This window comes from Lycium barbarum, chromosome 12, assembly GCF_019175385.1.
Source record: "Lycium barbarum isolate Lr01 chromosome 12, ASM1917538v2, whole genome shotgun sequence".
Lineage (NCBI taxonomy): Eukaryota > Viridiplantae > Streptophyta > Magnoliopsida > Solanales > Solanaceae > Lycium > Lycium barbarum.
In genome coordinates, this window is record NC_083348.1 from 100,032,843 (window position 1) to 100,045,486 (window position 12,644).

Here is a 12,644-nt window from a genome sequence, read left to right on the forward strand (position 1 = left end):
GCTATGATATGATACGCTATGATACGCTATGCCATGATATGCTACGCTACGACAAGCTATGCTATGATATGATAAGCTATGCTATGATATGACAAGTTACGCTATGGCATGATACACTATGACACACTATACTATGACATTGACATGATATAACACGATACGACATGCTGTAGTAAGACATGACATTACACGATATAATATGCCATGATAAGACACGATAGGATACGACCTGATATGCCACGATAGGATACGATAGGGCACGATAGGACACGATACGACAAGATACGACATAATATAAGTTCTATTTTCTACGTTCATGGAGGGGAAACGTTTTTAAAAGGGAAAGACGAGCCATGCATGATAGCCGCCCAAAAAGGGGCCTTCCTATGTACAGGTTACTTTCTTGCCTCGTTATATGTCCTGTGACTCCATGATATTATTAATCGCACTCTATGTTATTGCTTGCATTGTCTTCCATGCCTTACATACTCGGTACACTATTCGTACTGACGTCCCCTCTTGTGGACGCTGCGTTTCATGCCGCGCAGGTCAGCAGACAGGTGGACGTGATCCTTAGAAGCTCTACCAGCCACACTTGACAGCGCTCCAGTTGTTCCGGAGCCTCACTCCAGCGGTACTATTTTATGCATATACATTCGGGCTTGGTAGCACCCCGGCCCTTTCTATGTATAAGTGTACTATGTCTAGAGGCTCGTAGACAGATACGTACAGTCAGTCAGGTACAGATATATGTATAGTGTTTTGGCATGTTAATATTGTTGTACAAGGTAATAACGGAGTTTATTAGTTTATGTTCAAGGAAAAAAAAATGGCTCGGTTTACACGGCTTGCTAAGAGGTACAGGTAATACGATAGATAAGGGGTGCTCGGTACAAGTATCGGGTACTCGTCACGGCCCCTCACACTGATTGTATATATAAATCAATTTTTTAAGGAGGAAAGTTCAGTAAGGAGAAAGAAAAAGAAGGGCTTGTTTGAAAACTCTCTTTGATTACAAGTGTGTTAGTTCGAATATATGAATCCTCCTTTATTCATTTAACCCAACTCAAATCATCGCATTCTATAAGGTATATCATATTTTTAATGCAGATAAAGGATTCTCTAAGTTAGAGACTTGTCGCTACACCGACCCCTCCAAGTATACGCAATAATTTTGAAGACAAAAGTTTGCTCCTTAGAACTTGCGCACGAATTTATGTAGCAATGAACTTCGTATTAGCTGCATTTCAAAAACTAGTGTAGCCAACAACCATAAGAAAGAATACAAAGTAATGTGATTACAACATAAGCAGCCAAGTATTATCTTTTGCCGCAATCTCTCCTAGTCAACCTCTCATGACCAGTAAAACAAAAGCCGATATATATAGGACTCATCCCAATTAAGGATGTCGACCAGCAGCTTTGCCACAAAGAAGAGCATTAGTAGGTATGTCATATTCATTAGCTAGACTTTGGGTTGGGTTGTACACCCTCAGGTACACCTGCTGCCCAAGATATTGTTTATCCCACATAGCTGACCTCAAATTCCACATTCCTTGGTTGTCCATTGACACCAATATAGCAGTCCAAGATTTTGGATATACCTGCAAGAACCATTTCGTGTCATACTTAGAACTATAATTTAAGTTATATACATGTCAGTGCAAAGAGTTGTTTTTACAAGATCATTGTAGTTTAACCTATTATAATAAGTTAGTTACCATTCGTATGTTATTTCCAATCAATGCCCTTATAAGTTGACACAATTGTGCAAATACTTTTTACAATATTCATGCATAGAACTTAAAACTCTGAAATTGAAGTTACCTGTGTAGTATGTCTAGTCAGAGCATCAACAAGATTGTACTTATTTCTACTTGCTTGTGTCCATGTGCCAGCTCCGAAACTGCAGATTTTTAGCAATAGTTAAGGATTAGAACAGTTTTCCCCAATGATCACTAGGAGAAATGAAAAACTTTGAAGTATTATGACATACCCTGCAACCCAGAAATCATAGCCATCAAGATGCCAGGACTGCATGGTGGCTTCATTGTTTTGGAAAACAATTTCGATGAAATCATGGTGAGAAGCTGGAAAAACAGCTGTGGCTAAGTAAGGTGATCCGCCAGAGGGAAAAGCTTGAATGGAGTTCAAGCTGAATACTCCAGGGATGTTGAAGTGATCAGCAAGCTTTAGTGGAGTATCAGGATTAACATAAGAGACACTATTGACAGCATATCTCAACTTTCCGTTGATAATAGGTGCTGAATTAGCCATCACAAAAGTCCTTGATATTGTAATTTTTCCATAATGGAAAGTACCCTGAGGATTTGGCCTAGCTGCATTTGCTGTCAGATTCCACCTTCAATTCAGACAAAAAGAGAATTAGGCCATGGAGAACTATAAACAGTCCTAGCTATCAAGTGTCAGCTGTTCTTGAAATGCTTCCTAATCATATGTTAATTACATTTTTGAACCGCTCAAAAAAATAGCCAGCAAATGTATATGTTTTGTATATTAAGTAATAATACATATAATATACATATTGTATACATTTAATATACAAGTAATGTACATAATGAGTGTATATTTTTGTATGGTTAGTGCCTTCAATTAATTTCGGCCAATGGGCCAAAAATGAAACAAACCCTAATTTCCTCTAATCTTAACTTAACCAAGACTCTATTATATGTTAATTGTTTAATTCATCAATGTACTAGTGCAACAAACCAGTGAATATGCATGACCATTCTTGTGGATAAAAGGTACCTGAATGTTCGGGCTTGCAACATAGACCAATGCATTTGGCCGGTTGGAGCAGGTGGCACAGGTCCAGAGACAGGCGTCCGAGAGTTAGTGTAGTGGAGAACTGAAGTGGCAGTAAGAGCTATCCTGGAGAACCTAGTAGACGCAACAATGTAGTAGTCCTTTGGAGGTTGGTCCAATGTAACAAGGACAGACAAAGATTGACCAACATGGACATCAATAGAATCATAGATGTTCTGCAAGACGTGGGATCCTTCAACCTCGACAACCCTCATCTTGTGGCCCTGAATTCTGAAGTTAATGGAATTTTTCAAACCTACATTTGAAATCCTGAACATATATGTTTTTCCTGAAGATGGAAAGACACATGGTGTTAACGAGTTGTTCTAATTGAGGATTAGTAACCATTCAGTAAATCAAAGACCACAGCAGAAAATTTCAAGAAATGCTGAGAATGACCTTGATCACCAGCAAAGGTAGACTGCTTTTGTCCATTTATGAGGAGACCATTTGGGTATGGAAGAGACTTCCCTGAGTCCAATAATTGCCTCAATACCTACAAATACCAAAGAGAACATATTGAAAACATCACGAAATTGGACAATAAACTCTTCTACAGTCAGACCTCTCTATAACAGTCATCCTTTATAACAACATTTCACTTATTATGTTATATTATATTATATGTTCTCTATAACAACATTTCTCTATAATAGCCAAAAAATTATCCAGACAAATGATGCCTATTATAGACTTTAGACTAACTAAATTACTATCTAATATGAGAAAATGCAAGAAACAGGCCAGAGGCTCTCACCTTATGGCTGCTCTTGTACCAATCACCAATAAGTAAACTGAAATCTCCAGCAGGTTTAGCATATGGAACTGGGATTACGGATCTTGCATACACATTAAGTGCACCGAAACCTCCAACAGCTCTGTGCAATTGAGTTGAAGGGAAGTATGTATAGCTTCCAATCTGGTCTTTCGTTTGGAACTTGTAAGTGTAATTTGAATTTGGAGGAATGGGACAGTTAGTTCCCAAAACTCCATCTTGCCAAGAGTTCTTCCTTTGTTTGATCCCATTCCTAAACAGGAAAGACATGGAAGACTTTATACTCTTATCCCAACATATCTATCACTATGACTATTAAAAAAAAAAAGCCTCAAGACAGTATATTCCTAAGCTCATAGAACAAATATGTCAACAAATTACTACTCTTTTGGAATGTCTATAAGATTAATAAGAAATATCTACACCAAATTCAAGCAATCATACATTTTGGGAACAGATTTGAAAAGAGACTCACCATGTCAAGAGAAGAGGTTCATCCAACTTATTAATCAGATTGAGGATTACATTGTCATTTGTGACAAGATCGAGTCTTGGACCAGGAAATTGACCATTAATGAGGATCACCTATAAGTTCAAACACAGAAACTCATCAGAAATTCAAGTTCTTGATTAACCATACAGCTAGCTGTAGAAAAAGGGAAACAGTAAGAACCTGCTGACGAACACCAAGAGGAGAAGCAGTTCCATAAGAAACAGTCCATGTGAAATATTTATAAGCATCCTCTGCTTTTACAACAGAGACACTCCAAAAGACCAAGACTCCACAAAGCAGATGAAGCAGAGCAACTTTCCCCATTGCAGCAATGCTTAAAGAATGAACACTCAAAACCCTTATACCTGCAAATTCCCAATTCACATAATAATTACTCAAACTGATCAAATGTACATTAACAGATTTCAGTAACCATAGTTATAGAGAAAAGGAAATAATACCAGGTTTGAGTGGGGATGAGCTAAGTATACTTCTAAAAATAGAAAGAATGAACAAATCAAGAATGTATCTGTGTTATAGATCTAGAAAGGATTGTGTAAGCAGCACATAAATAATAATGTGAGGAAGTTGCCAAAAAAAGAGCTTCAGTTGATGGGCCTATATAGACAATGCCTACTTCATATTCGGCGCACTTCACGCGATTCCGCGTTATTATTACTACTAGACATTACCCGGTTTATTTTCCTTTTGATTCACTTTTGTTTTTTTGTTTTTTTTGCTAGTTGTAAAGAAGACTGGAAAAACAAGATTAGTGGAAGTTGAAAGTTAACTACCCCAGAAATCTCGCCGCCCATCCTGTCAAATATTAGACCTTTTTCTTAAGGATTTCATGTAAAATTGTTTAATAGTATCATATTTTACCATGGTAAAAATTTCTAGGCGTTCTCACCTCTCTCTTTTTTTTTCCACTTACTAATGGTTAATTTCTATGTATTCTCACACCTTATTTTTTCACTTAATTATGGATGCGTTCATATATATACTATCTAAGAAATGTGAATAAGCACACAGCTGGGCGTCAACATGCCAGCTTGTGCTGTGTGCTTATTCAAAAGTAATTTTGGTGTTTCTGCTCAGGCTCCGCCACATCAGCACGTCTATGTTTGTGTGCGTATGTGATTTCCACATTTTGCCATTGTGGACCCTCTTTTGTCTTTCCTTTTCACATCTCTTTGGTTCTCTGCCTCAAAATAGGCTTTGAGCTTTTCTTTCTCTTACTGTGTAAAAATATTGCCCACATTTTTAATAGAAAGAACCCAATCAACAGAACATGTAATATTATCATACCTATAAACTGAACATGTAATATTGATATATTTTTTAAGGAATATTCCACACTTAGCTCTCTATTGATTTAATTGGGTTGGCTAATGATGAAATTAACATTATATTTTTAGGAAAAAGTCCTGAATAAAATTTTAAATTATTTTTAAAAAAATAAAATATCTGGAAATATTAATAGAGTAAAAACCTGTTTCTCAAAGGATAATCACATACTCAAAATTTATACTCCTATAATACCAAATAAAAATTATTTTGTATATCAATTCAATATTCATACAAAAATTAACCATCAATTTTAACATTGTCACCTGCGCTTGGGCCCGTGCACAACACGGGATTATATAACTAGCAGGTAACTTTGTGCCTTATAACATTTGACTATGTGATAGCAGTACTTATCAGTTTTATCAATTGATGTTTATTGGAGAGATTTTACTTGTTACTAGTTGGTATCATTTTTTACGAACTGTTATTCAACGTAGAGATATACATGTGTTTGTTGGTTAAGATTTATCTAAAATTATTTTTTAAGCAATCTAATAGTATAAATATCTTTTATGTCATCAGTGCATAAAATTTAAATATATTTAATAAGAAAAAGGAGTTTCAACTTGAAGAACAGTTGTCAAGATAGTCCATAGAATTTAAAGTCGTAACTTTGAAGTTTGAATTGCAAATTGCGCTATCAAAATTAGAAACTTAAAATTTTATTTTTAAACTTTATTTCTAAATGTATTTCACTTTTTTTTCTTGCCTTTAATATGTGAAGTGTGTAAGTATAGTAGGGGTTGAGTTGGATCTGTTGTTTAATTGGGACTGTTGAGTGTTGAGAGATTTGAATACCGGGACGTGAGCCCTCTGAAATTTTTTAAAGCAATCCAGCATGCTATTGGCTTAATTTCCTGGGGTAGCCGACACTACCACTTGCTAGTTTCTTTTCTCCTTTAGTTTTTTCTTTTTAATCTTTTATTGCTAGTTTTTTTTTTTTTTTTTTTTTTTTTGCTCTCGCTTTAGTGCGGCTGAAAAGTTATATATTTTAAAAGATGTAGTCAGTTAATTGCTGAGAATCGATGTCAGCTTTCACATGTATATTGTATGGTCAGAAATCAGAATCCAAAAAGCTTCATTATCCTTTTTTGAAAAAAAAATAATCATTTTCTTCCTATAATACTACTACTACTTCTTTTTAAAATTTTATCAAATTAATGTCCATATAGCTAAAAACTTACTTTTGAGCCTAAATTTAGGCAATTATAGAGATCCAAAAAAAATGTTAGTAATACTATTTGTTTTGAGAACAACTCATTAATGAACACCAACATCCAAGAAGATTGTTATGACTTCAAAATAGAATATTTGTCGAATCTAACAATGACTCTTGAAATTTAAGCGACCCCCATACGTCCAGAGGCAGTGATAGTGCAATACTTACGCTTTCTTTTCGTTCATTTTTATTTGTTCATTATATTAAAAAAAATTATTTATTTTTACATGTTTAACTTAAAAATTAAAAAATAATTTATCATGTTATATCTATTTTACTTTTATTATTAAATATTATAAATATTTCTAACTCAATTCCTAAGATATAATAATTAGGAATGATATTATAAAATTATCATTGTAGTATTACCATTTATTATTTTTATTTAATGGGTGTGTCACGTCAGAACAAATAAGCACTGAAAGAGGGAGTATCAAGTTGATCTTAGTAAAGTCAAAGCAATCAATGCCCAAGTAAAATAACAATTTCTCCTAGCACTTTCTAATTTTGTTATTTAAAACTGTCCACAAATAGTCGAAAAATAATTGTCTACAACTAATCACTATATATTTTCTTTATTTTAGTGTCAACAAAGTAAGTATAGGTTCCATTTTATTGGAACAATTGTCAACTTCTTTAAAAAATAATTTGCTTGAACCTGTTTCTATTTAAAAAAATACAACAAGCATTGTTTTAAATAGCGAGCCTAATTTGGGATGAGAATAACATATTATACAGTTACTAGTAACGAGAAATAACAATTTGAATTGAGTCCATATTTGTTTGATAGAATAAATTATCATACGGCAAGTAGGAAACTTCCTATGCTTGGAATTTAACAAATGATGTAACAAATAACAAAAAACAACAGTTGCCTTTAATTTCTTTTCAGCTTTAGACAGAACTTAAAGTCAAAGCCACTCTAGAAATGAAGTTTCCATAGTGGTACTAACCAATACTGCTCTCAAATTGCGTGTATATCTCAATTATTTATCGTTTTAGAAATTCAAAAGAAAACAAAAAAGGAGTAGTTTGGTGCACAAAATATTTCACGTTATTAAGGCACAAAATATTTCACTTTATTGACTGTTTTCACGGGTCGAACCCGTGACCTATAAGTCACGGAGACAACTAATTATATTTTTTCCTAGTTGCCTTAGTAATTGTTCTTAGAAGACTGCAATCACCTCAATTATGGGCAGATAACGCATAAATAGAGCAAACATTCAATGAAGATATACTATATCTTATTCCATCTGTCCATGTTTGACTTGACACATCCCTTAAAAGAAACTATAAATAAAATAATAATTTACTATATCACCCTTAATTATTATAAGTCATCTCACTCATTGAGAAATGAATTGAAAATAATTAGTTCTTAATAATAAGGATAAAATATATATAAAATGATAAATTATCTCTTGGTTTTTCAAATTGAATAAGTAAAAGTGGACATCTATTTTTGGTATACTGGACAAATAAAAATGGACGAAGAGAGTAAGTAGGCGTTTGGCCATGAAATCAAATATTTTTCACTTTATTTGGAATTTTGAGTTGGAGTTGAAGATGGAATTGTGTTTGGTTATAGTTTTTGCGAAGAATATTTAATTATTTGAATGTATTAAAAGTGAAAAAAATAAAAACATGATTTAAGTGTTTTTCAAATTTTAAATACAACTTCAAGTTGTATTTGAAATCTTCATGGCTAAACAATTATTTTCAAATAAAGTGGGAAAAAAAATTGAAAAAAAATAAAAAAAAATCACGGCCAAACAGGTCCTGAGACATAAGTAAGTGTGGAATAGTTAAAATCTCCCGATTAATATTTTTTTAAGGGCTTGTAAAAGATTAACGGAACAAATAATTTGAGACGGATTGGAATATATCCTTTGGATACGGACACGTTTTAACTCAATATAATTACTGGCAAATGACAATCATCAGCAATAATTAAGTGGGCCCTAAAACAACTATCGAGTTCATGGAATCTTGTAAAACAAGGAAGATAAAGAAGCTGAATAAGAGCCCGTTTGAATGGATGAGCTTATAAGTTATTTTTAATTTTTTTGGGTGTTTGATAAAATAAAAAATAGCTTAAAATAAGTTAAAAAATACTTAAAAGAAGTTAAAAATAATAAATTTACACTTTTATCCCTTACATTTTTTTATAATTTCAATATTACCCTCACTACTAAAAACCCTAAACTATCATTTTTTCCCTCTTTCTTCGATTATCACCCTATCTCTTCCTATTCTCTTTTTTTTTTTCTTCCTATTCTCTTCTTTCCTCTTCCTCTTCCTTTATCCTTGCATAAATTAACTTAAATAATCAGTTTATATTGGAACTGAATTAAAATATAAATTAATTTAATTTGAACCAATTTAAAATTAAAAATCATATAGTAATCAACTTTTTTATAGTGTTATAGCTTTAAGGGTATTTCAGTCACTTTTATAGAAAAAATGTTTAACAACACTTGTGTACCAAACACATCAACTTATTTTCAGCTTAAATACTTTTATCCAAACATGTAACTACTTATTTATGAAATAACTTTCAAACAACTAAAAAATATTTTAAGCACTTATGCTTAAAAGTCACTAACTAACTGATACTTAGTTGGCCAAAAATAATGATGATTTAGTATAACATTAAAAATGAATATTACTCCATAGTCAATAGAGAAAGAAGGAATATATGCTAATAATGATGGGGAGCCATGTGAGGTGGGTGGTTGATTTGTATGTGTGTGTTTAATTGATCGGAAAATATAGAGTGGAGTGGGGTACCACACGGAATAGGCTTTTCCGTGTGAGCCACCGCCATGCCTCCAATTAAGGGGGCACATCAAATTCCTTTTTCTTTTAAAATGAAAAAAAAAAAAAAAAAACTAGAAGAGGTAGAAAATTGAGGAATAATTTTTGAGACTCCATTTTAAGTTTGATTTAGTAATATTAACTTTCTTTTTAATTTATGTTGTTATGTTAATTTTTTTTATAATAATTCTTTTACTACTAGCTGACTCCATTTCATGTACCTACAAATATATTTACGATGTAGTTGGTATGAGTTTGGGTTGTTCTTTAAAATGCTCATTATTAGGTATTAGTAGCTAGTGCTACAAGCATGCGGATATGATCCCTCTTCGCTTCCTTTATGCATCAAAGTATCGGATTACAAAAAGTTTAACGTACAAATGGGAGACACCAAATGATCTTTCGGTCTTATGGCTCCTTTACGTCAAGATTACTTGACATATTTCGAGTGCCCAAACTAAAGAACAAGGGATAGTTTAATTAGTCCGATTATTAAGTACGATCAGTGCAAGTTCAAAAGGTAAAATTTGGAAATAATACTATGCTAGTGTGTTAATTTATGTTATTCATAATTAAGTAAATAAAAGTACGTTATATACCCCATCCATCAAATTTTTAGATGAAAAAGTTACATTTATGTATGTTCTCCTAAGTGAATTCATAGTATACGATGAACGATGTCTTAAAAGTTTGAATTCAACCTTCTAACTTCTTAACAGAAGGTTCTCCAGCAGCATAACCTATTGATTCGCCATCCCAAGTAATTAAAATAACGTGAGATAGAAATTGAACCTTGAGAAGAGCAACCACATGGAAATATAAATAACTAAAATGCATGGCGGCATAAATACGCTATAGTCTTTGTTCCTCAAACAGATGAAAAGGAGAAAAGAAAAACATATAATGCATTCCTATAACTTTGATCATGTGACATCTGTTTCTTATCTTCTCCTTTCCGCTAATTGTTTTTTCCACACATTGTATTGGCAACTACAATTCGGCTTTCTTTAAGCAATTGGAAATGCATCATGTGCTAGTGGGCAACAGGGACTATTCATTTTGAGGAAGAAAACAAAACCATGGAGAATAAAAGATCTTGAGAAAGTAATCAACCTGTTTTCTCGAATTGGAGTTGTGGAATTGTGCATTGTACCACTTTGGCGCAAAAATCACAATTGCGTTAAGAAAAAAAAAACGCCTTCACGTTATTTACTATTAATAGTCTTACAAAAAGAAATCTACCTGTTTTAATAAGAAAATTCCAATCAGATTCTAGCAAAATTTTCTAACTGCTCATACACATAATTATTCAAACTCCGTTGATACAGCTTTGGGATCTAAGAGCCTGTTTGGATGGGCTTATGCCTATAAGGTGTTTGCAGCTTATAAGCTAAAAAAAAATAAGTTGGGTAGTCTAACTTTTTTTTTTGGCTTATAAGTTGTTTTCGGCTTATAAGCTGCTTTAGATAAGCTAAGTCAAATGGGCCTAATTATTTTTTTGGGCTTATTTTAAGCACAAAATGATTTTAAAATAACCAGTCAAACACTCAAAAAAACTGAAAACGGCTTATAAGCAACTTATAAGCCAATCCAAACGGGCTCTAAGCCTTGTACAGACCTTTTGGAATTGGAAAACCATTACTATCTAGGGCCTGGGCTTTTAGTTATCAGAATGTCAAGCCCAATTAGTCTTGCAAATTCTTGCCCATTGTCTTTTGGGAAAAGAACACAAATGACCATTCGAGTGAAACTATTGCATTTTTTGTGCGGATTGCCCTTCTTTTGAGGTGGTCTTTAATTTTTTCCCTTCGCCTAACCTGAGGTTCTGGGTTCGAACCCCAGCTTAGTAAAAAAAAGAAGGATTTCGCAAAACAGAGGTTTGGATTCACAAGGCATAATTTTGCCTTCAAAACTCTGCTTTAAGGCAAAGTTTTAAGGTAGAGTTTGCTAAGGCATAGTTTGCCTGCAAAACTCTACCTCAAGGCATAGTTTGTAGGCAACCTCTGCCAAGAAATTTTTTTTTTAAAATTTCGCCTGAGCAGGGGTTCGAACCCGGAACCTTGAGGTTTTAGGCGAAGAGCAAAAGTTAAATACTTTCATTTTGATGGACCAAAATAAGGGCATTCCTGCGAATTACACCCGGTGGCCCAAGAACCTTAAAAGCCATTTTTTAGTCTTTTCAAAATAATTTCATTTTCTAGTCATTTTTCAACTAATTCCAACATATGTTGTATATAAATTGTATCGTTGTTGTATATGTATCACTATTGAATATGTATAGAAAATGTATCATACGTATAAAAACTGTATCATTGCTGTATAGAATATGTATCACTCCCGTATATGTATAGAAAATGTATCATACGTATCGAAACTGTATGATTATCGTGTAAAATATGTATCCCTACAGTATATGTATAGATAATATATCATTGTTGTATAATTTGTGTATAATAAATGTATAATCAACGTATAATAATATAATAATGTATACACGCTAATGATACATATATTATAAACTATTTACACAGATTTACAGCGGCAATCAAGGATTATAGGACAAAAAAAGGAGACTGCCAAAAAATGAAGGAACACAGTTGCATAATTAGCATGTGAATCTCGAAAGACCGTAAACTGGAAACTATGGCGGCTCTCTTATTCCGACCGAACAACCATGGCACCATAGGGAAACTTTTCTTCAGTTACAACTCCAAATTCCTATATATGATAGACATACCGAGCAACATGTTAATCTATCCTTCTAATTTTCGAGTTACCAAAATTTAGATTAGCATAAAAGCTAAATTTTACAGATAATTGAACAGACAAAATGTCTAACCGGAGAAAATCGAAGGAACAAAATGTGAGAATTTTCAATTATGTATGAATATCAAAGCCCTAAATTTGAATGAATGAATATTCATATGTAAGTGTATATATTTTGTAAAGAGATATAGAGAGATCCGAAGAATATTAGCGGATTCAGGGGTTTTTGCCGTCAACTTCTTTATGTATCACCATATCGATCATTGATGCTTGGGTTCCTTCAAGTGTCCGTCCTTCGTTTCAAGTTTTGGCTATCATTGGCGATGGCTAGGAAAAAGTGAGAGGGAAAAATGGGAGAGAGAGGGTAAAGTGATATTTTAGATTTTGGCTAGAAT

At 33.2% G+C, this 12,644-nt stretch overlaps 1 protein-coding gene across 1 annotated transcript; it reads right to left on the reverse strand.

The window, feature by feature from the left end:
• Positions 1-1,213: 1,213 nt before the first annotated feature.
• LOC132625227 (L-ascorbate oxidase homolog) lies at positions 1,214-4,709 on the reverse strand. Its single transcript, XM_060340071.1, has 9 exons — positions 4,556-4,709; positions 4,275-4,459; positions 4,077-4,186; positions 3,584-3,854; positions 3,226-3,322; positions 2,770-3,115; positions 1,997-2,362; positions 1,828-1,906; positions 1,214-1,604 (listed from the first exon to the last, which is right to left on the reverse strand). Exons 2-9 carry the CDS (start codon positions 4,416-4,418, stop codon positions 1,401-1,403), a joined length of 1,617 nt encoding a protein of 538 aa, XP_060196054.1. The 5' UTR covers positions 4,419-4,459; positions 4,556-4,709; the 3' UTR covers positions 1,214-1,400.
• Positions 4,710-12,644: the final 7,935 nt, after the last annotated feature.

Coding starts and splice junctions, on each gene's coding strand:
- LOC132625227 (XM_060340071.1), bottom strand. CDS start 4,418: ATGGGGAAAGTTGCTCTGCTTCATCTGCTTTGTGGAGTCTTGGTCTTT. Junction 3,323..3,583: donor GGTACAAGAGCAGCCATAAG/GTGAGAGCCTCT, acceptor TGGTATTTGTAG/GTATTGAGGCAATTATTGGA. Junction 2,363..2,769: donor TTGCAAGCCCGAACATTCAG/GTACCTTTTATC, acceptor TCTGAATTGAAG/GTGGAATCTGACAGCAAATG.